General features: G+C 46.5%; 1 protein-coding gene across 1 annotated transcript in view; it reads left to right on the plus strand.

Annotated features, from left to right (window-relative positions):
• The window catches only part of Map3k9 (mitogen-activated protein kinase kinase kinase 9), a 63,420-nt gene extending 41,917 nt beyond the window's left edge, over window positions 1-21,503 (plus strand). Inside the window, exons 4-11 of the mRNA XM_055593102.1 lie at window positions 6,905-7,053; window positions 8,116-8,291; window positions 10,236-10,476; window positions 12,480-12,602; window positions 13,149-13,302; window positions 17,156-17,268; window positions 18,165-18,977; window positions 20,564-21,503. Of these exons, the coding sequence (XP_055449077.1) occupies window positions 6,905-7,053; window positions 8,116-8,291; window positions 10,236-10,476; window positions 12,480-12,602; window positions 13,149-13,302; window positions 17,156-17,268; window positions 18,165-18,977; window positions 20,564-21,048 (2,254 nt within the window). The 3' untranslated portion in view covers window positions 21,049-21,503. The remainder of the gene's footprint in view (window positions 1-6,904; window positions 7,054-8,115; window positions 8,292-10,235; window positions 10,477-12,479; window positions 12,603-13,148; window positions 13,303-17,155; window positions 17,269-18,164; window positions 18,978-20,563) is intronic.
• The last annotated feature ends 627 nt before the right edge of the window (window positions 21,504-22,130 follow it).

The raw sequence follows: 22,130 nt of genomic DNA on the forward strand, positions 1-22,130 counted from the left end.
TCTATGTTTTTTTGGCTAATTCTCAGTAGTAATCTTGGATATCCAACTGTTTCTTAGTCTTCTCTTATCACATGACTTTTGGCATCACCTTGCCAAAGCTGTGAAGATTCTTAGCTCTGTTTATTCTAAGAATTTTATAATCTTAGTTTTCACCCTTAGATTTCTGATCCATGTTAACTTGATTTTTATGTGGTGTGAGGTGGAGTCCAAACTTTATATTTTCATGTGTGTTCACTTGTGTCTGGGAACACACATTGAAGAGACTGTTCTCTTTCCATTGAAACACTATCATCCCTGCCAGAGCCAGCTCCTGAGGAGTGTGAGGGTTTATTTCTGGGCTCACAGTTCTCTGCTAACATGTCTGTGTCTGCACCTAAGGCGGCATCATCCTTTCTTAATTAATGTGCAGCTTTGTGGTAAGTTTTGAAGTTAGGATATGAGAACCCTCCAATTTTGCTTTTTAAAAATTGTTTTCATCATTCTGAGTCCACTGCAATTCTTTATAAATCTTGGCCTCATTTTGTTCATTTACAAAATAAGCAGCTGGTTTTTGTTTTTTTGTTTTGTTTTTGTTTTTCTTGTTTTAAGACTAGTCTCTTATCGCTCAGGCTGGCTTCAGATTAGATGTATAGGCAAGAAAGCTCTTGACTTCCTGGGCTTCCCGCTGTATCCCCAAGTATTGGCATTATAACTGCCACCATCTAGGATGACACCTTGGATTTCCAGATGAATTGTGTTTACTCGATGAATTATTTGGGGGACTATGCACATCATAGTAATTGGGTTTCCCAGTCCATAAATATGAGATATTCTCTTTTGTTTAATTTCTTTCAGTGTTGTTTTCTACTCTGTTTGTCCACTCTAATCTCGCTGCATATTAGTTACAGGATGAGGTACCTAGTGGGGAGTCAGTTTTCCACCTTGTAAAATGTTTGACCTGATAGCCAACTGCTGTAGGTCTGTAAAAAAAGAGCAGTTCCATTGCAGCCAAGCACATGCAGTGTCTTACCACACACTAGTGAGACTGACACTAATTAGGCCTCATTGATGTATCAATTAGCCTGGGATTACAAGGAGACCCATTGGCGTGGACGCTTACATAAGAGAAATGTATTTCTGCTTCAAGGAGTAGTCCAGGCTGCCAGGACGGTTGTGCCCCACGAGACCCAGATTCTCCAGGTTCTCCCACCATCCTGTCCCAGCGGTTTAATGTGAGCTACACTTACTTCTGACTTACAGTGTGCAGGAAAGGAGAGCAAGCTTATTCATGGCCAGACCTTGCCTTGCTATGGAGACAGTGTGCGTGTTGTACACAGCCCTTCTGTCCCGTTGCCTGCACCTGCTTAGCCATTCGGCTCCAAAGAGACACCAAATGCAGCTTTAGCTACTGTGTGTCCAACTAAAACAGGAAGAAAGTGACTGCTGGAGAAGTACCGTCCTACCCTCAGTCAAAGCCACTGGGCACTCTCTCTCCCTTCCCTCTCTTTACAGGGTAACATGGTTACTGTCCTGTCCCACTTCTCTCAGGTTTTGTTCTTTACTGGGTTGCTTCTGTTGGTGATGATGTGATATGGACAGAATCTCACGAGGTTCCATGCTATTCTTGGTGGGAAGGGAGGGTGAACACCTAATTTAGGGTCTGACAGGAGTGGCAGTCAGGACAGAACAGGACTAGTGCATGTACTTGTCTTCCATACGGCAATAGATGAGACTCAACCTTTACCTAAATACCCTGTTACAAGTCTCAGATCTGGGTCTTATAATTACTGCTGTTGGAAGCGAGTTGCAGGAGCTATAGTGACAGGCATCCAATGAAATTATTTAGCTCCCTAACTGGAACAGATCAGTGGAAAATGTCTTGGATATTATCACACGGTCTACCAGTTTCTTAGTCAGAGTTACTGCAACTACTATGAAGTACCAGGACCAAAGCAACTTGGGGAGGAAAGGGCTCATTAGGCTTATGCTTCCACATCACTGCTCATCATCGAAGGAAGTCAGGACGGGAACTCAAGCAGGGTAGGAACCTGGAGACAGAAGCTGAAGCAGAGGCCATAGAGGGGGTGCTGCTTACTGCCTTGTTCCTCCTGCTTTCTAGAACTCAGGACCACCAGCCCAGGGATGGAACCACCCACAGTGGGCTGGGTACTCCTTCATCACTAATTAAGAATATGCCCTACAGGCTTGCCTATAGCTGGATCTTATTGGGGCATTTTCTCGATTATTGCTTCCTTCTTTCAGATAACTCTAGTTTGTGTCAAGTTGACTTAAAACTAGTCAGCAGGGCCTGTGATTCCTCAGGATGCTGGAGAGATGGCTTGGTGGTTAGGAGTGCATACTGCTCTTGCAGAGGATTTGGTTTAGTTCCAGCATTAACACTGGGCAACTTACAACTGCCAGTAACTGTAACTGCAGAGGGTCCAGTGCTCTCCAGTTTGGACTTTGGAGGCACCTTCTCCTGTAATTAAAAAGCTAAGTAAAAAATCCTTTTAAATGATAAAATTGTTCTAGGACTTAAGCCCTTGTCCCAGTTTGGTTGATGACTGCAGCTTGACAGCATAATGCACCTACTTCTTCCCAGCTCCTATGCTATGAGATTTTTTTTTTTGAAGATGTGGTTTACTGACTCCTTTACATGGGCCTTCACCTCTCACCACTCAAGCACACTCTGAATGGGTCAAACAGATCTCTGATCTTTAGGAAAATACCTGTTTCTTGCTATTCAGACAGCAGTACTCACCAACTGTATATTCTCGCTCTTCTGCTTTGAGCAGCCTCCTTCAGAATGATTGGCCCATCGTAGCCCAGATCTAGTAGGTGTCCCAGTGAGGGTGGGCACATACATGTCTAGGACCTTGTAGAAAGCTGTTTCTAAACTGATTTGTGATTCTCTCACTTCTGCAAGTGCCATTTATTGAATCTTTACTGTGTGCCATGCATGGGTCACAGTCTCCATCCTCCTCCTCAACTCTTAAGCCTCCAGGCAGAGCAGATCACAGACAAACCAGCAAGCGCAGTATGACAGAGCTTTCCTCATTGATGCTGTGGAGGGGAGATCCCTGACACCTTTTTGCAGGTGGCCTGAGACATCTTCATAGGCTCCCTACTAGGCCTAGTGGGAAACCATTAGAGAAGGGGTGCTGGGGCACAAACAGGACACATTTAGGTCTTTGTAACACTGTATTTAGGGCCAAGACACCAATCATCATTGCCTGGATGACTGGCAATGATGCCTGGACAGGACTCTATGGGACCATGAGTTTTAGTTTAAAAATGGACATTTACACTGAAAGCAATCAACTGAGGATGTGATTTACTCTGACTTAGGAATCTGGCTAGAAGTGCCGAGGGGTCTTTGAGGTTGCTTGGTAAAAGCTTTCAAGTGTGACCACTCTCTAGGTAAGTCACAATCAAGGTTTGGCAGAAGTATAGCTTCTCTTTATTTTTCAGCCGGTCCTGTTTCTCCTTTTTTCCCTTCTCTCCCTGCTGGGGGTGGAAGCTGTGGCCTATATATGCCAGACAGATATTTTGCCACTGAACTGCATCTTCAGCTCTAATAGGATACTTCTTGACGGTGTTCAGGATTGCGGTAGCACAGCCAGAGCCTCAGACCATGCATGAACTCATTCTGGTACCTGCTCAACGACCCATGTGTGTGTGTGTGTGTTTGAGAATTTCCTACATGAGTACTGTAGTTACATTCTTCCCACCCCCTCTCTCCCCATTCAACTCCTACCATGTCCTCCCACTCTCTCTCAAATCTATGATCTCTTTCTAAAGAATTATTGTTTTCCACACACACACAACTTACTGAGTTCATTTAGTATTGCTTATATATGCATGTTTTTAGGCCTGACCACTTGGGATTGAATAACTTATCTGGGCACTTGGGGGAAACAATTCTCCCTCCCTCATTCAGCAGACACTGACTGTACCTCTTCATCTAGGAATGGGGGCCCAGGATCTTAGGCATGTCAGCTGGTGTCATCAGGCAAGTCTTGTGTAGGCAACAGTATTGATGAGGATTCACAGTTGTAACTTTCCTGCCTGGGATACACTATCTAGCTTCAGGGGTCCTGGTCCTTTGACTCTTAGAATTTTTCTGCTTCCTTTTTCACAGTTTTCGCATGGGTCTTAGGTGTAGGGGCTATCTTGGGGATGTACCACTTGTAGCTGGACACCCCACAGTCACTTACTCTGCATTTTGACCAGATCTCTGTAATAGTCTCCATCTCTTGCAAAAAGAAAATTCTTTGCTTAGAGATGAGAGCTGCAGCTATCTGTCTATAGGCACCTATTAACTGAGCAAGAGGCAGTTAATAGGATGTGAAGACTAAAATATAGTAACAGATTGACAAATAAACAGCTACAGTGCACGGCAGTCGGAACTTACTAAGCCATGGCAGGCTTTCTAAGTATCTGATCGTCTTGCCAGCTACCAACTGAAATCCAACTTCTCTAGAGAAAAAAAGACACATTCTATGACTGGTGTGACCTGTCAAGATTCATAAAGAAAGTGACAGTATCTGGAAGCCTTAATAGAGTAAAGCCAGGATGGCTGGACCACCCCAAGGGGCCATTTGTAGGCCCTCAAAACCAATACTCTGGCCTATAGGCTGGTGCACTGTTTGGAGTCATGCTAGGTAACTCAGCGTGTATTTGAGAGCAGACTGTGCTCACTTGTCTTTACATGCTGACCCTTATCCTTGGAGCTCTGACTTTCCTCATTCCCTTAGCAGTCAGGAATTAGCTCAAAGGTCACTTGCTTTTCCCGCTCTGGTCTGCTTTAGGGGTTTCTGCTTTGTGCCCTAGTATGTCTGTTGTAGCTCATCTCTGAATTCTAGTTGTCTTTTTCTGCCTCTTACTAATTTCTGTGTAGAAGATACATGTCTTTTACCCTGTTTTTCAGTGTCAGGAGCTGGGGTTTACATAGACCACCAAACCCATTACAAAGACCACTTTCTCCACTTGTAAAGTAATCCTTACACAGATTCAGGATGATGTCGTAAAGTGCCGTACTCCCTGCACATGCAAAGTACCATGAAAGGCTCTGGGTGTGCTGGCAGCATGTCTTTAATCCCAGGAGGCAGAAGCAGGCGGATTCTTGAGTTTGAAGCCAGCCTGGGCTACAGAGCAAGTTCCAGGAAAATCAAGAGCTACACCGAGAAACCCTGTCTCAAAAACAAACGAACAACAATAAAAACAAACCAAGAAAACAGTTTGGCAGAGGGGCACAGTAGCAGAGTATTTGCATACCATGTGCAACCCCGTAGGTTTAGTCTCCAGCATTGTGACAATATGAAGGAAAACAAGAGTCTAGTGTGCTGGCACAAGCCTAGAATCATAGCACTCAGAAGACTGGAACTTCAAACAGGAAGTCTGAAGCAGCCTGGGCTACATAGCAAGGTCCTTTAAACAAACAAGGTATCCTGATAAATATATACTGGGCTGTTTCTTCTTCTTCTTCTTTTTTTTTTTTCCTTCTTCTCCTTCTCGTTTTTCTCCTCCTTATTGTTATTATGAATTATTATTTTGCCCTTACAAAACTTTTAAATTACATTTACTTAATTATTTTCTATATATGAGAGTTTTGCCTAGATGTTTGTGTATGTGTGTACCACATGCATGCCTGGTGTCCATGGAGGTGAGAAGGGGATGTTAAATCTCCTGGAACTGGACTTACAGATGGTAATTAGCCACCATGTGGGTGCTGGAACTGAACCTGCTCCCCTGCAAGAGTAACAAGTGCTCTGAACTACTGAGAAATCCCTCCAACTCCATCATCATCATTATCACCACCACCATCATCATCATTTAATTAATATGGCCTTTGTTGTAACTACATACTAGTGAGGAGTGTTACAGTAAATTTGAGGCTGGTGTGGTGTGGAACCTTCCTTCTGGGTGTTCATAGCATTATGTTTTCTTGTCCTAACTTATTCCTGGAAGGACAGAATACTCTCTGTGTGTGTGTGTGTGTGTGTGTGTGTGTGTGTGTGTGTTTTCTTCCTGATTTTGATTGTGGATCCATAGACTAATTCTTTCATTACACTTTGTGTTCCACATTCCCTGACTGGTAGAAGATGAGAAATGGTTTCTATGAACTTGCTAGGTAGGAGACATTGAAGTTTTCACAGATACTGTGCTGCTCTGCTCTGCTGACCCAATCTGCCCCGTGGAACTTTCCCCACAGTGCTAGACAGAAGCCTCTGTGAAGGTCCCACTTGTACAGATCTGGAGTCAGAAATATATTTAACCCAGCAGACATTTAAAGAGATCTGCAGAAGCAAAAATCCATGTTGAGTAGATGCTCTCTGTTTTTTCTAAAGCTTAAAAAAACTATATCCATGACAAAGTTGTCTAAAAGCAGAAAGATTCTGTTTGGGAGAGTCTCTTCTGCAGGCATATTTCATTAACAGTCAGCCATGCTGGTGCACAACTATAATCCTAGCCCTTGGAAGGCTGAGACAGGAGGATTAGGAGTTCCAGGCAGAGGCTACGCTACATAGTGGGACCCTTGTTCTAAAACAATAAAATTGCAGTGGCCATTGAATACTTATTTTTACTCCTAAAGACTCATTGGATTTTATGACACCTTCTGAGACTGATAGTGTTATTGCTTCCTACAGAGGAGGGATTAGAGGCTCAAAAGAAAGTAGTGATTCGCCCATGGATTTATAGGTGAAGAATGACGGAACAAGACTGAAACCAGATGTACCTGGCTCCAGAGTCTTTGCTTTGTTCTAGTAGGCTTTGTGGCTTTTCTTTATATGAGTGTGTCTATTTCGTTAGTCTTCCTATGGATTGAGGATGGTGTGGGATGCCGGGGAAAACCTTGGTAGCTATTTAGGTGAGATGGTAGCTGTTGTTTCTTACTTAGTGTCTGTCTCGTTCCTCTTGCCAGCTATGGAGTGCTGCTGTGGGAACTGCTGACGGGCGAGGTCCCCTTCCGAGGCATTGATGGGTTAGCAGTGGCTTACGGAGTGGCCATGAACAAACTCGCCCTTCCTATTCCTTCTACGTGTCCAGAACCTTTTGCCAAACTCATGGAAGGTAAGCAACTCCTGGTCTCAGGAAGACTGGTGGCTGTTTACCTTTATGCAGCACGTGGAAGAGACTTTCCAGTGTCATGAGGTCTGCTGCAGAAAGAGGACAGGAAATATTAGCCACCCAGGGGGAAGAGTTGGGAGGGCTGTTTCTAGACAGTGGCCACACCCTGCCAAAGCAGGTTCTTTTCTGCAGTGACTGTAGAAATTAGCAACCAAAACCTGCTATCTTGTTCTTCAGTATCTTATTATGTAATACAGAATAAGCTACAGTGTCCTTCTTCCCAGACCTGAGTATCTTGCATGTAGAACTGAAGGTCATGTGGGAAGAAAGGGGCTCTAAGATCGCTGAGTCGAAAACATGATATTTCGAGGAATGCAAAGCTAAGCACGGTGAGCAGGGAAAGTGCCCACTGTATTGTGACCAGATGGCGACTGGGCAGAGCTCACTCTCCCTGACTCACCCACCCTGACGCTTTTCTCTTTGCTTTCTTATCCCATTGAGATGTGAGGGATAGTAGTTTGTGTATGTGTTGGGATTTGGGGCATAGTCACCCATGGCTCACTTGCATCATGTAAGTGGACGGCTGGCAGCAGTGTAGGCACAGAAAGCCTTGTTCTCGCTTTCCTTGCAGCGTTGGGGTAAGTGCACATTCCAGTGGAGTGTCTGACTTTTGGTTTCTCCTCTTCATGGTTATGATGACACAGTCTGCTTTGCTGCCTGGGGATTCCCTAAATGCAGGGCTCTATTTTCTTTTCTTCTTCTTTTTGTTTTTTAAGATTTATTTATTTTTATGTGCATTGATGTTCTGCCTACATGTATGTCTGTGTGAAGGTGCCAGATCCTCTGGAACTGGAGTTACAGACAGTTGTGAGCTGCCATGTGGGTGCTGGGAATTGAACCAGGGTCCTCTGGAAGAGCAACCAGTGCTCTTAACCTCTGAGCCATCTCTCCAGCCCTAGAAGGAGAATTGAGGCCATTTTCCGGTAAGTGGGGCCATGAAATATCACGAGGCCTCCGTTTGCCTCTGCCCACTCATGCTACTTTTTCTTCTCATTTTCCATTCAGACTGCTGGAATCCAGACCCCCACTCACGCCCATCTTTCACAAGTATCCTGGACCAGCTGACGACCATAGAAGAGTCTGGTTTCTTTGAGATGCCCAAGGACTCCTTCCACTGCCTGCAGGATGACTGGAAACATGAGATTCAGGAGATGTTTGACCAACTCAGGGCCAAAGAAAAGGTAGAGAAGAGGAAAGGGCATGCCTTGTCTTAGGAGATGTGCTTCACTGGTTCTTCTGGACTCAGTGTGCCCAACCACTGACACCAATACCTGGGCTCTGCTTAGTTGTCCACATCACAGCATAGAAGTGGGAAACTGGCATTTTTCATGTTTTTATGGAACACGTTCCAAGCTTAGATCACTGGGGGACTTAGATCACTCCCCTGGCTTGCTGGAGTTCTGCTTTTGGGTTTGGTAGTCATTCCATAGTGGCCCCTCTCTTTTTCTGTGGTATGATGCTAGCAGCCAGTGTCCACACATGTGAACTTGATTGTGTACAGCTTTATGTCCTGTGTTGTCTGGGCAGGGCCAAATCCAGGGGCCTGAGGGGGGTCATATAGTCTTGGATAATTTCTTTTTTCTCTTCTCACTCTATACTATATACATTTGGGGAGTTACTAGTAGTGTGATAGCCAGACATGTTGGCACAATCTTAGCCCTCTGGAGGCTGAGGAAGGAGGATTGCAAGTTTGAGACCAAACTGGAGTACATCGTAAGTTCTAGACCAGCCAGGGCTATAAGGTGATTTCAAGACTAGCATGGGCTATAGCGTAAGACCCTGTCTCAAAGGATTAAATAAATGAAGGAATAAATAGCAATGTGAGCATAATAGAATCTAAAATTGTATACGAGTTAATGCCCCCCCCCCTTTTTTTTTTTCACTTGAAAAATCTAATGAAAGCTCTTTGTCCTGATGGTATGTATGGTCGTATGAGGGGCAGGTGTGATTGTAACCATCTCACAGCTGAGGGCCCGTGGCTTCTGCCTTCATGGAGCTACTAAGTGAGGAAGTAGGACTTGGGCCATCTGATTCTAAGCCCTATGTTCTTTGCAGTACCATTGTTGTCCCCTACACAAATAGTTTAAAAATAATTTCTGGATCGAATTCAAAGAGCTTAGTCTCCTTTGGAGCACAGTGATCCTACGCACAGTACTGTTTATGGCAGGTTGTTCACGTGACACAGTGGCCACTAGAAGCTAATGCGGAATCTTTAGGGGGGTTTCTCTGGGTGAGCCAATGATGGAGTTCCTATCGCTTCTGCTCTTCCAGGTAGGAGGACCTCCACAGTGACTGGTTTTTGTTAGGATTGCTAAGTCACTGATTCCTGACCACCCTTTTTTCCAATCATAATATAATTTATAAATCACACAAGCCAGCAGAAAAAATGAAAATTGGATCTTGTCAATAAGAAGTTTCAGTAATGCACACCCTTCTTCCTCCCCCCCCCCCCCCCCCCCGTTTACAGTTTTGCTTTTTGTGGATTGGCTTTGCCAGTGTCAACTACAGTCCAAAAATGTTAAAGGGAACATTGCAGAAGTAAACAGTGTCATGCTTTAAATTGCATGCTGTTCTAAGCATCATGATCCAGTCTTGCTCTGGTCTTCCTGGGGACCGTCACCCTCCTGACACTGACACTTGCTCACTACCCAAACTAGATAGTATTGATCTTGGGTTTCTTGTTGGCTCTTGTAAAATGGCAATTCTGTGTTCAGGCAACCCTTATTTTATTCAATGAAAGTCCCAAAGGATTTGGCTTTTAGTGTAATATAGTTATCATTATGCTATCTTATTAGTTGTTAATCTCTTATGATGCCTAATTTATAGATTAAATTTTAAGATGGAGGTATTTTGGGGGAAGACACATCATACATAGAGAGCTCAGGAGAATCGGTGGTTTCAAACGTTCCCTGTGGGTCTTGGACATACTCCTCAAGAATAAGGAGGCGCTACCATTCCAGAAAGAGTGTCCAGGCTTGCTCCATGGCAGTAGCCTCGCCAGCTGTATTCACAGTATGGCTGTCTCTCCCTCCTGGTCAGCATGAGAGAGCTTTCCAGGTTGTCTCACCGCAGACCCTCCCTGCGCTGAGACCCGCTCTTCCTCTGCTGGCTCCCCTTGCCCATAGGAGCTCCGCACCTGGGAGGAGGAGCTGACGCGGGCTGCGCTCCAGCAGAAGAACCAGGAGGAGCTGCTGCGGCGAAGGGAGCAGGAGCTGGCTGAGCGGGAGATCGACATCCTGGAACGAGAGCTCAACATCATCATCCACCAGCTGTGCCAGGAAAAGCCCAGGGTGAAGAAACGCAAGGGCAAGTTCAGGAAGAGCCGACTGAAGCTCAAAGACGGCAACCGCATCAGCCTCCCCTCCGGTCAGTGGCAGAAAGAGGAGCTGGTGTGGTGGGGGCTTGTGGGAGTTAGGCCGTGTTCGGAAGCACGGACCTGACTCTTCATAGTAACTAACGCCTGTTGCGATGGGCCATCCTGCTCAGTGGATGACAAACTTTCTGGGGAACTCTTCGTTGTGAGTGACCGCAGAGTGTGTAGCCATGGCAAATCAACTGGGCCCAAGTCGCTCAAAGCATGGCAGCCTACAGAGGAACTCTTCACAGTAGACAAAAGCTGTGGAAGGATGCGTAACAACTGGGGCGAGGGGGTTCATATATGAGGTACCTTAACCCAGCAAAGTAGTTTGTCTCAAGTTTCTTTTAATAATTAGTTCTCAGTGCGTTTAACATTAGGTTAATATGCAAAAATCCTTTTTATAAGATTCATCTGTGGCATCTCAGAGGCACATTGGCTCCATAAAGTATTGTTAGCTGGGGGGAAATGTAAAGAAATAAACTAATGAAGCCAGTCCTGATGAGACCTGATAGACTAGGGTCAGATGGAAAGGGGAGGAGGACCTCCCCTATCGTTGGACTGGGGGAGGGGCATGGGAGAAGAAAAAGGAGGGAGGGTGGGATTGGGAGGGGTTGGGGGAGGGGGCTACAGCTGGGATACAAAGTGAATAAACTAATTAATAAAAATAAAATAAAAATTAAAAAAGTATCAGAAACACACACACACACACACACACACACACACACAGAAACTGAAACTGAGTTAGAGTCTTGATGGGGTTTAATGTGCCTGAAGGGGCTGTGAGTATTTCTATAGATAAAAAAAAAAAATTCTTTGTGTTCTATGTCTACAAGGCCTTGGTAAGCAGGCTTCTTAGAGCTTAAGGAAACTAAGAAGAATGGCACAGTCAGAGTGGCTATGGTGACCTTTTTAAGCCTGAGGATGATGGCTTAGGCACAAACAAGGGAATTAAGTCATCAGCCTGAGTGAATGTGCTCACGGGAATGGGAATGTACACTACTGTCATTGTCACATATGATTTGGTTGTTTTTTGTTGCTCTTGTTTGGTTTTTTGTTTATTTTGCAAGTAGTGTGGTACCTTTAGGTACATTTGGAGCATCTAGACTGTACCAGGGCACTGCTATGCGCTAGCAATGCGGATATGAAGCTGCTAGTCCCATCTGCAGGGAGAGTTTAGTCTAGTGGGGAGACCTCAGTGCCTCTCTGATGGATGAGAAAGCTGACACTCAACTTAAGAGCTGAGAATTTCATGTTCTTCACGCTGTATCCAAACTGCCTTTAAGGTGTGTGAGAATTGGGGTCGTGTCCCCATTTCTGTTGAAAATCCCCACATTCCCACCATGGACTGGTTCTTAATACCCTGCTCCACCTCCACTTTGCGAGGAGCATCAAACGCTCCCTATTTGGTACCTAAAAAGGACATGTATGGTGATATCATCTGAAACATAATTTCAAGCAACACTTCGTAGAATAATCTACAAGGTGACATGCACTGAAAGGCAACTTTCACTCCGTAATCGCATCGTCTCTATCCATCAAATAGAGAGCTTTATGAAGATGCCATCTGTGTGCTCATCTTGTCATATGTCCTTCCGGGGAAAAGAGATGACTATGAAAGAAAATATTTCTCTGATAAACAAAGCTTTTCAGGAAACAGAGGCCTACCCCTCAGGCCTGCCAGAAGACATGAAGACATAGATTCCTTCTTTTCTTTTCTTTCTTTCTTTCTTTCTTTCTTTCTTTCTTTCTTTCTTTCTTTCTTTCTTTCTTTCTTTCTCTTATTTTTTTTTATTTTTCGAGACAGGATTTCTCTGTGTAGCCTTGGCTGTCCTGGACTCACTTTGTAGACCAGGCTGCCCTCGAACTCACAGAGATCCTCCTGCCTCTGCCTCCCTGAGTGCTGGGATCACAGGCGTGAGCCACTGTGCCTGGCTCCAGTTGATGTAGATTTCTTGCATGAATTTGACTGTGTGGTGACCCTGATGCACACATTTTGTCTCTCCCCAAGCAGATTTTCAGCACAAGTTCACCGTGCAGGCCTCCCCAACCATGGATAAAAGGAAGAGTCTGATCAGCAGCCGCTCGAGCCCTCCTGCAAGCCCCACCATCATCCCCCGCCTCCGAGCCATCCAGTGTGAGACAGTTTTCAAATCTGAGGCCAGACACACCAGCGACACTTGTCCCCTGCTCTGCTCAGCCGCCAGCTAATCCAGGCTTGTCCCAGCCGTAACTTCTGCCACCTTCCCCAGCAGTGTGTACACACGTGCTTGTACATTTGCAGACCTCAGCCTTCCCGCTCCGTGTCCCCATGTTAGCTGTCTCCTCCACCTGGGAGCCCTCTGTCAGCTGTCAGCACAGGGGGCTGTGGGTATGGGAAGCTCTTCAGGGAACTGCAAAGCAATTTGGAAACTGGGGTGATAAATGTACAGATTGGTGTCCACCGTGAGGACCTCCATACTGTCTGCTTTAGTGGGTTTTCCTTCTGTCTGTACTTCCCAAGCTGAGGGTCACCAAAGCCTGGGTCCTGAGAAATCTTGTCAGAGCCTTAGCATGGGCTAAACCTGGACTAGATTTGTTTTTACTGTAGTATTAAAATGCTTAAATAAATTGTGTGTGTGTGTGCGTGTGATCTGTGTTGTTTTTGGAGATAGTTATCTTACTTAACCTTTGTTATTCACAGTGACACCAGGAGAAAGTAGTAAAACCTGGGGCCGGAGCTCAGTTGTCCCAAAAGAGGAAGGGGAAGAGGAGGAGAAGAGGGCTCCAAAGAAGAAAGGCCGGACGTGGGGACCAGGAACACTTGGTCAAAAAGAGCTCACCTCAGGAGATGAAGGGTAAGAGACAGCAGATGTGAAATTCTCTCCCACTTAAAGACTGCCACATTTTAAAATATGATAGGAAATATTTCGGTTTCTCTCTTATGTGTTTTAATATGTTCTAGAAAAGCATAAGGTTTTGTTTAATTTTTTTGAGACAGACTAGCCCAAGCTCTCTATCCTCCTGAATCCACCTCTTGACTCTGGAATTGCAGATTGGCACTAAGCTCCTCCCGACCTTTCTAGAGGGTTTTCCAGTCTCCTTCCTAGATCCTGGGTTCCCTTGCAGGGCAGGAATCATCAAGCTTTTTCCATGAAAGGTAGATGACATTTTAGGCTTGTGTGTCTGCATGGTGACAGAGAAATAAAAGCTGCCCTGGACTTGGAGTAGCACAAAAATGAACGAGCACTTTGGCCATGTTCCAGTCAAATCTCGCAAAGACCAGTGGCAGGAGGGACTGAATTCAGTCTGTGGATTTGCTGCCCCCTGCAGATGTTCCTCTCAAAGCAGCAGACAGCCCAGAAAGGACGGACATATAGGAAGTCGGGCTAAGTGGTCTACTTAGACCTGAATCTTCCTCATAAAACACATGTTCAGAGGAAAGGGAGGAAGAGCAGGGTTACCAAGGGTGTTTCCCTGAAACGGAGGCAGGCACAGTAACTCAGTCCTGGTCTGACTATTTCTCCTTCACCCCAGGCCACACCCTGTCCAGGCCCAGGGTCTTGGTGCCTACATGCGCTGCATCATCCCCAGGCTTGGGGCCTGGGAGGCAAATTCTTTGGGCCTCAGTTTTTCACAGGCTAGGCTTCCTAATATTGCAGAGAGGGTCTCCATGAACTGTATGAGCTCATGAGCATAAGACGACCCAGCATGTGGAGTGCATGTAAGGGCTGGCTGGCTCATGGTGACCATTCATAATTATCTGCTGGGGTGATGCTCTCTGCCTTCCACGTCATCTGCCTAACACCCAAAGTGTGAAACCATGGTTTGTTTTTCTTCTAGAACACTTCCTGGCTATTCTATGTGAGGATAGCAGTCCCATCACCATTTTCAATGACTTCCCATTGGTCACTGAATAGGGCCTCCAAACCTGTCAGACTAGCTTTGGTAATCTCTTGAGTACTAACATTTCACATTTAAAGTCTTTGTTCTTCATGTCTGAGCTCAAGGGAAAAATAACAATTTGATTAATTTTTTTAAAAAGTGGCCTTATTAAAAAAGTATTAAAAAAGTCTTACTGTCTAGTAAGGCTTTGGCATCACTAAGTTCCTTTGAGTGGAAAATATACACTTACAGGACAAGCTGCTCTGCTGTGTGTGAATGCAGCACTTAATGTTCTGGGGGTGGGAGGTGGTGTCAGCAAATCTACAGAACTCGGGAGAGTAGAGGAGGGGCGAGAATCTGGCAGTGTGTCCTTCATGTCCTGAGAAGCTCAGTCACCCTGAATCACTGGCTGTTTCTGACATTATTATAAATTCTAAGGGTAACCAGCCTAGCTATGGATTCTGGTAATTAATTTTTTAAGCTGATTTTTCAGTGAACATACACAATAGTGGGTTTTATTGTGGCATTTTCATAATATAAATCATTGTGGATTTTCTTACTCCCTGACTGCCCTCCCCCATCCCCCATGACCTCTTCATTCAGGTCGGTCCCCTGTTCTCCTCAAATAGGAATCTCGTGACTTTTCTGTTTCTGATTCATTTAAAGTTTTATTTTGTTTTGCCTTGATAGTAAATTAACCTTCCTATACTACAAAATGTTAACTTTGTACTTTTCTTTCTTCTCACATAGACCTGTCCTTGCAGACTTTTGAGACAGTTAAGAAGTGCATGCCTTGTTTTTTCATTGTTCTCAATTCTCATTGAAGAAGTGAAAGTGTATTCTAACAAGCTTGAGTCCAGATCTCTTTGATATCAGAAATGTTAGAGATCTCTCCATGATAGTATTTCTAATTTTAGCACCTGTTGACTGAAGAAAATTTATAACGACAAAGCCTGGAATTCAGTAAATGTGAATTCCCACCCCCCTTTCATCTAACAGTGCATATGTGTAGGAAACAAGTTTACTGTTGGCAGCTTGGACATTTTTGGTTCACCCTTGCAGCCCTTGCAGTTACCCTCTGACTCTCCTTAATTGGAAGGGCCTGGGCCGGCCTGAAACACCTCCAATATGGCCATCTTTTCCTGGGTGGGTTTGCTGAGTGGACAAGCAGAGGGCAGCTGGCCACCTAGCTGGTCCAGCCTGTGCAGTTTGACTATGGGAGAGGGTGAGCTGGCTTTGGTCTCCAATACATGTTGCTGATTCTCTTTATTCATTGAAGATCCCCCCAGAGACGGGAAAAAACTAATGGCTTAAGTACCCCGTCAGAGTCTCCACATTTCCACTTGGGGTGAGTCTGGTCTCTACCCATCCACAAGCTGTATTGGTAGCAACTGCCTTTCCATTTCTTTGTTCTCATTCCTCATCACTGCAAGGGACGAGCTTTTTTATTTTTTATTTTTTTAAGAGCAGTGCACCTTGGGAAAATTCCTCTGTTGACCCACCCCCTTGTACACTGTTTCTAGAGAAAGCCATTTGAGTGTGTGTCCTTGAGTACTGGCTTCTCTTTTTTAATCTGGGCTGTCTTTCGGCCAGTACCAGAGGAAATATAACACTGCAGCTGGAAGTCCTAGGTTGTGGGTTTAGCAGCAGGCTTCTTTAGCTCTCTGTTCTGTGCTTTAACTTCAGTGTTTCTGACTGCACTTAAAACACAGTTCTGGGGGTTGGAGAGATGGCTCAGAGGTTAAGAGCACTGGCTGCTCTTCCAGAGGTCCTGAATTCAAGTCCCAGCAACCACATGATGGCTCATAACCGTCTGTAATGAGATCTGGTGCCCTCTAATAAACAAACAAACAAATCTTAAAACAAAACAAAACAAACCACAGTACTGAGGCGAAGGACAAAGTTGAGCCTTCTTTCTCTCTCTGGTGGCTTGGGACCCTGAGAGACTAGGCTCTAGGTGAATGGGTCTTAGCATTTAAAAACAAAGAGTCCCCTCTGGTTGACTGTCAGGTTTTCAGTGCCTCCATAGCGTGCACATTCCTCAGTGCTCCCTTTTACTGTCCTCTAGGGAAAGATCAGTGCTTCCGGACCTCAGATCCCCTTTTGTAAGGGAGCTGCTGGGGATCCATTCTGTCTCTGGAGAGTTACCAGGCTTGCCCAGTGAGCTGATGGCAGGGATTTGAAATCAAGCTGCTGTCTTTTGTCTCCATGCCCAGACAAATCAAGGGCTTGAGTACCACATAGTGTCTTCCCCGTATAGGTCTGTCCCAAGTGCACTGGGTTGGTGCAGCTTTGTTCCTTGATTTTTTTTTTTTTTCCTTTCAAAGAGTGAATGGCTTTGGAAGCTTAAGCATGCGAGATAGAAGCTTGGAACAAGAAGCTGAGAAACATTATAAGTGGAGTGGCCGGGGCCATTTCTGCTGGTTCATCTGCCCCATGCTTGCCTTGCATCGCAGGTGTTTGCACTGAAATACTTGTGATGTTATGAGTGTGTTGTGTTCAGTTCCTTCGGGTTGATTGCCTCTCCCTTAAGGACGGCTCAGACAAGACCTTCCACAAGCTCAGTTCTTACTTTTTCTGCCTGCTTGTCCTCCTGCTCACTGGAGCTTTCCAGGATTCCACAGCATGTGAGGGGCTGGGTTAAACCTCTCCTTTCCATCTCCTATAGCATGTGCACTGGTTTGTGAAGTAGGTGGGCTCAGGAAGAGTTGTCTGATCCCCAAGGCTTTTTGGTGTGATTAAGTAGACAATCATGTTCTGAATGTCCATGGAGGCTAAAGTAAGGGAAATAGCCAGTGCTGACGAATCTCCTCCTCATTCCTTCAGCCTCAAGTCCCTGGTAGATGGATACAAACAGTGGTCATCCAGTGCCCCCAACCTGGGGAAGGGCCCAAGGAGTAGCCCTGCCCTGCCTGGTTTCACCAGCCTTATGGAGATAGGTAAGTAGAGCTTTTGCCTTGGCGTTTTCCTCGTTTCCTCAGAAAATTCTTGGCCAGACTTTCAGGATTGTTTAAGGATTCCTAATATTACCCACTGGGGTTTTCTCATGTTTGTTCCAGACCTTCGATCCCCTGCTCTGTCTCTACCATTTTATCAGGTCTTCCTAAACCACAGTGTTCTTGTATCGTAGAACCCAAGGCTTCCTGCCCCAAGAATTCAGCAGAAGTCTCCCTGAGGCAGTGTGCAAGGATGAGGACTTGAACCAGATGTTTCCCTCTTCCTAAGCCTTTTCAGAGTTACTCTCTGGCTACTCAATGGTGGCTGAGCTCTGCAGATACTCCCCCAGTATTCTTGTCTCTGTATATTTCCAAGTCATTGTAGGCCCATCAGTAGCAGATTGGTCTTCACCAATGTAAAGGATTTTGATTTCTTTTGCAGACCAAACTTAAGATGTTTTGCTAAGTGTCGTGCTAGGAATCCAAAGCCTTTCCAGTTTGAAGGTACAAGAATATTAGAAATGTTTCTTTTATCTAGTATTCTAGAAACTCATACTGCATGTTCTTGTAAGAGTCCCTGTCAGGCTAAGGGTATGGCCCAGTGGTAGCATACTTGCCTAGCATACATGAGGTTGTATCTAGCATTATACACAAACTCAGGAGTCGTTAAGAAGGAAGCAGAAAATTAGCGGATCCCCTTTTCCACAGTAGAGACTTGAGCTCTGGAATGCAGGTGAATTTCCCATGTTGGTCTCAGTTGAGTGTGGCAGAAAAGAGTCCCCGTTGGCTCAATGCCCAGTTTTATGTCCTGCATCTCTGACACAATCAGACCAGCCAGAATTGGGAGAAGGACCAGACTCTTCATTCTGTATTTCTCTGCCTTTCCCTTGCTTTCACAGAGGATGAGGATAGTGAAGGCCCAGGAAGTGGAGAGAGTCATCTACAGCATTCACCCAACCAGTCCTACCTCTGTATCCCGTTTCCTCGTGGAGAGGATGGGGATGGCCCCTCTAGTGATGGCATTCATGAGGAGCCCACCCCAGTCAACTCAGCCACCAGTACCCCTCAGCTGACGCCAACCAACAGCCTCAAGCGCAGTGGAACCCACCATCGGCGCTGTGAGGTGGCTCTGCTTGGCTGTGGAGCTGTTCTGGCAGCCACAGGCCTAGGGTTTGACTTGCTCGAAGCCGGCAAGTGCCAATTGCTTCCCCCAGAGGAACCTGAGCCACCAGCCCGGGAGGAGAAGAAGAGGCGAGAGGGTCTTTTCCAAAGGGCCAGCCGCCCTCGTCGGAGCACCAGCCCCCCTTCCCGAAAGCTCTTCAAGAAGGAAGAGCCAATGATGTTGCTAGGAGACCCCTCTGCCTCCTTGACACTGCTATCTCTCTCCTCCATTTCTGAATGCAACTCTACTCGCTCCCTGCTGCGCTCTGATAGTGATGAGATTGTGGTGTATGAAATGCCAGTCAGCCCAGTTGAAGCTCCGCCCCTAACCCCATGCACTCACAACCCCCTGGTTAATGTCCGAGTGGAGCGCTTCAAGAGAGACCCCAACCAGTCCCTGACTCCCACCCATGTCACCCTCACAGCCCCCACGCAGCCCAGTGGTCACAGGCGGACTCCTTCCGATGGGGCACTTAAGCCAACAGCAGCCCCCCCAGCACTAGCCAGCAGGAGCCCCTCCAGCAATGGGATGAGCCCCAGTCCTGGGACAGGTGAGTTCTGGCCACTTCCTCTTTCCTCTTTGCTTCTTTTGTGGCCCGCAGGGAGTTAAGATGTTTGTAGGTGGTTTATTTCCTCCTTCTACTTCTAGATTTGAATAAGCCCCATTTTTTTTCCTCTTGCTCAACCATGCAAGAAATATGATCTGTAATTGGCAGGGTGTCCAGAGCTGGCTGATTTCTTTCTGCCCTGTACAATGGGCATCTTCTCCTGACTGTTGAAAGGAGACTGGCTGGTTATAGGAAGAACCAGACATGGGCTTCAGTGGTGTTCTGGGACCCTGCTGCAGAGCAGGGCAGTGGTTCCAGCATCCAAGGGCAGCAGGCAAGCTTCTTGTTCCCTAAAGATTCTGCAGCTACAAGGAAGGACTCTTCACCACACCTAGGAAGGGTGTTTTCTGCCACATACTTGAGCCCCTGCCATTATAGCATTAGTTTACCACATGCGTAAGTCGGCTGCCACCCATCCATCACGTTCATTATTACTAACCCTTGAGTCACACCTGCCCCTTCAGACCTGGGACATGTCCGGTGGGTGGCTGTGTGCATGCATGAGCTCGCCTCCAGCGTCTGACCCCAGGGACCCCTGTGACTGCGCACATTCGGCTTAGAATTCACTGCCACATTCCTTGCTCCCAAAAAGACCCGAGTGTGGCCAAGAAACATCCCCCAGTCCAGTGAGAGAAGCAGAGGTGGCCATACATTTTGGGTGAGATTTAAGTGTGTGAAGCAGTTGTATCACAGCGTTTGTTTGACTCTTCTTCCTGTAGGTTTGTTTGTTACGCCCAGGTGGGTGACCTCTTTGGGAATCGAGACAGCATGAATCATCTTTACCTTTTTGCTACCTAGCTTGTTTCCTGCCGTATGGTTATGTGGATGAGCACTGAATGACAGGCATTCTCTCTTTTTCTTTAGTATAATTTTTTTATTTATTATAATCTATTCACTTTGTATCCCAGCTGTAGCCCCAACCTTGTCCTTTCCCAATCCCTCCCTCCCTCTCTCCCTCATCTCCTCTCATGCCCTTTCCCCAGTCAACTGATAGGGGAGGACCTCCTTCCCTTCCATCTGATCCTAGCCTATCAGGTCTCATCAGAACCGTTTTTCATAGTCTTCCTCTGTGGCCTAGTAAGGCTGCCTGCCCACCCCCCCCCCTGCAGGGGGAGGTGATCAAAGAGACAGCTATTCTCTTAAATCAGGGGTCAGCAAACTGTTTTGGGAAAGGATCAGATGGTAAATATTTTGGGGTCTATGGGTTGTATAACCTATTTTATTTTTAAAAAATCAAGTGATAATCTTATGTATGGGTTCTTTCCCAACATCTACCTTAAAATTAGTTCATTATACACATACCCCCCCCCCCATGTTACTATTACTTGATCCAAGACCACTTGGTTTCTAGTTCAGTGCGGCCTCCCAGCACCTCCCAGCACACTATATGGCATAGCAGGGGCTCCATAAACATTTGTGTCATTCCTTCTGTCCCATGTGCCCAGGCGTATGGCAGCATGGGGAAGGGGCATATCTCACCTAGAAGTAATGCCATTATCTGATGTCTTGCCCATTGTCTCCCTGACCAGGAATGTTGAAAACTCCCAGTCCCAGCCGAGACCCAGGTGAATTCCCCCGTCTCCCTGACCCCAATGTGGTCTTTCCTCCAACTCCAAGGCGCTGGAACACACAACGGGACTCTACCTTAGAGAGACCCAAGACCCTGGAGTTTCTGCCTCGGCCACGTCCTTCTGCCAACCGGCAGCGGCTGGACCCTTGGTGGTTTGTGTCTCCCAGCCATGCCCGCAGCACCTCCCCAGCCAACAGCTCTAGCACGGAGACACCCAGCAACCTGGACTCCTGCTTTGCCAGCAGCAGCAGCACTGTAGAAGAGCGGCCTGGACTTCCAGCCCTGCTCCCCTTACAGGCAGGGCCACAGACTCCCGCTGAGCGGACGCTTCTGGACCTGGACGCAGAGGGACAGAGCCAGGACAGCACTGTGCCCCTGTGCAGAGCTGAACTGAACACACATGGGCCTTCCTCTTTTGAGATCCAGCAGGAGTTCTGGTCTTAGTGTACAAAGGGTCAGGGTGGGCAAGGGGGAAGCCGGAGGAGATAGAGGGAGCTGGCTGGCACAGCCCTATCTCAGTTAGGACCCCTGGGATCCAGACCTCCTCCTTGCACTGAGAATGCACTTTGAAGACGGGAGGGATGGAAGCAGGGAAACTTCAGAGGGTCTCCTGCCCTGTAGGATCAGTTTTTCCATGTTCACTGGAGGGGCTTTGTCAGCTCTGGCTGTGTAGGAGAGGGAGGGGTCCATGCATGTCTCCACCCTCTGGTCTTCCTCACCTTTAGGGTGACACTGCAGAGTCATTCAGCCAAATCTGTCCACTGCCTCTTCTCAGCCAGAGCTGTCCTGAAGTCCTTTGTCAGCCCGGAGTTCTGCACACCAGTACTGATGTTCTCTGATTGATCTGGCGTGTTTTCCACTCTTCCCATGGCTCAGTGTCTCTTTTGGTATGCAACGAGTGTCTTGTGTCCTAATTCATTTTGTGCCAATGATGGGAACAGGTTGGCCTTAGGGCCAGAGGCTTGACAGACCTGGTACTACCTACCTGTGCAAATCTCAATGGGAACCGAGGGTCCAGGAAGGAGGAGAAAGGAGACAGCCAGGGAAAATACTGTCAGGTTGGGTGGGGAGGTCCCTTGGTTTGGTTTGGGTTTGGATTTTAGAAACAAAGGCAGAAATGAGCACCTGTTGCATAGCTCTGTCTACCCCTGGGGTTCAGGTCATGGTTGTACCAGGTTTGAATATAAGCATATTCATCTCAGGAATCGCTGTCTGGGAGACATACTCACTGACTCCAGTTCTGAAGTCAGGGACAATGCTTACATTTGTCTGTCTTGTTGGGCCTCTGTTCTTTCCACCAGTTCCTGGAATCTGTGGGTTTTAGGATGTGTGATTCACAGGTACACCTAAAGTGTGCCAGAATAGCATATGGGGTGGGTCCTGGGCCTTGGGGTATGGAACTACGGGGATTTCTTCATCGGGCTGTCCATTTTGTGATGCCCGTGAAGTAAATGGAACCCTTAGTATTAACTTTTGGGTACAGGGGGGCAGTAGCGTGATACAGTTCTTCAGGCGCTCAGTGGCCG

This window comes from Psammomys obesus, unplaced genomic scaffold (genome assembly GCF_907164565.1).
Source record: "Psammomys obesus unplaced genomic scaffold, mPsaObe1.curated_primary_1811, whole genome shotgun sequence".
Taxonomy (NCBI): Eukaryota; Metazoa; Chordata; class Mammalia; order Rodentia; family Muridae; genus Psammomys; species Psammomys obesus.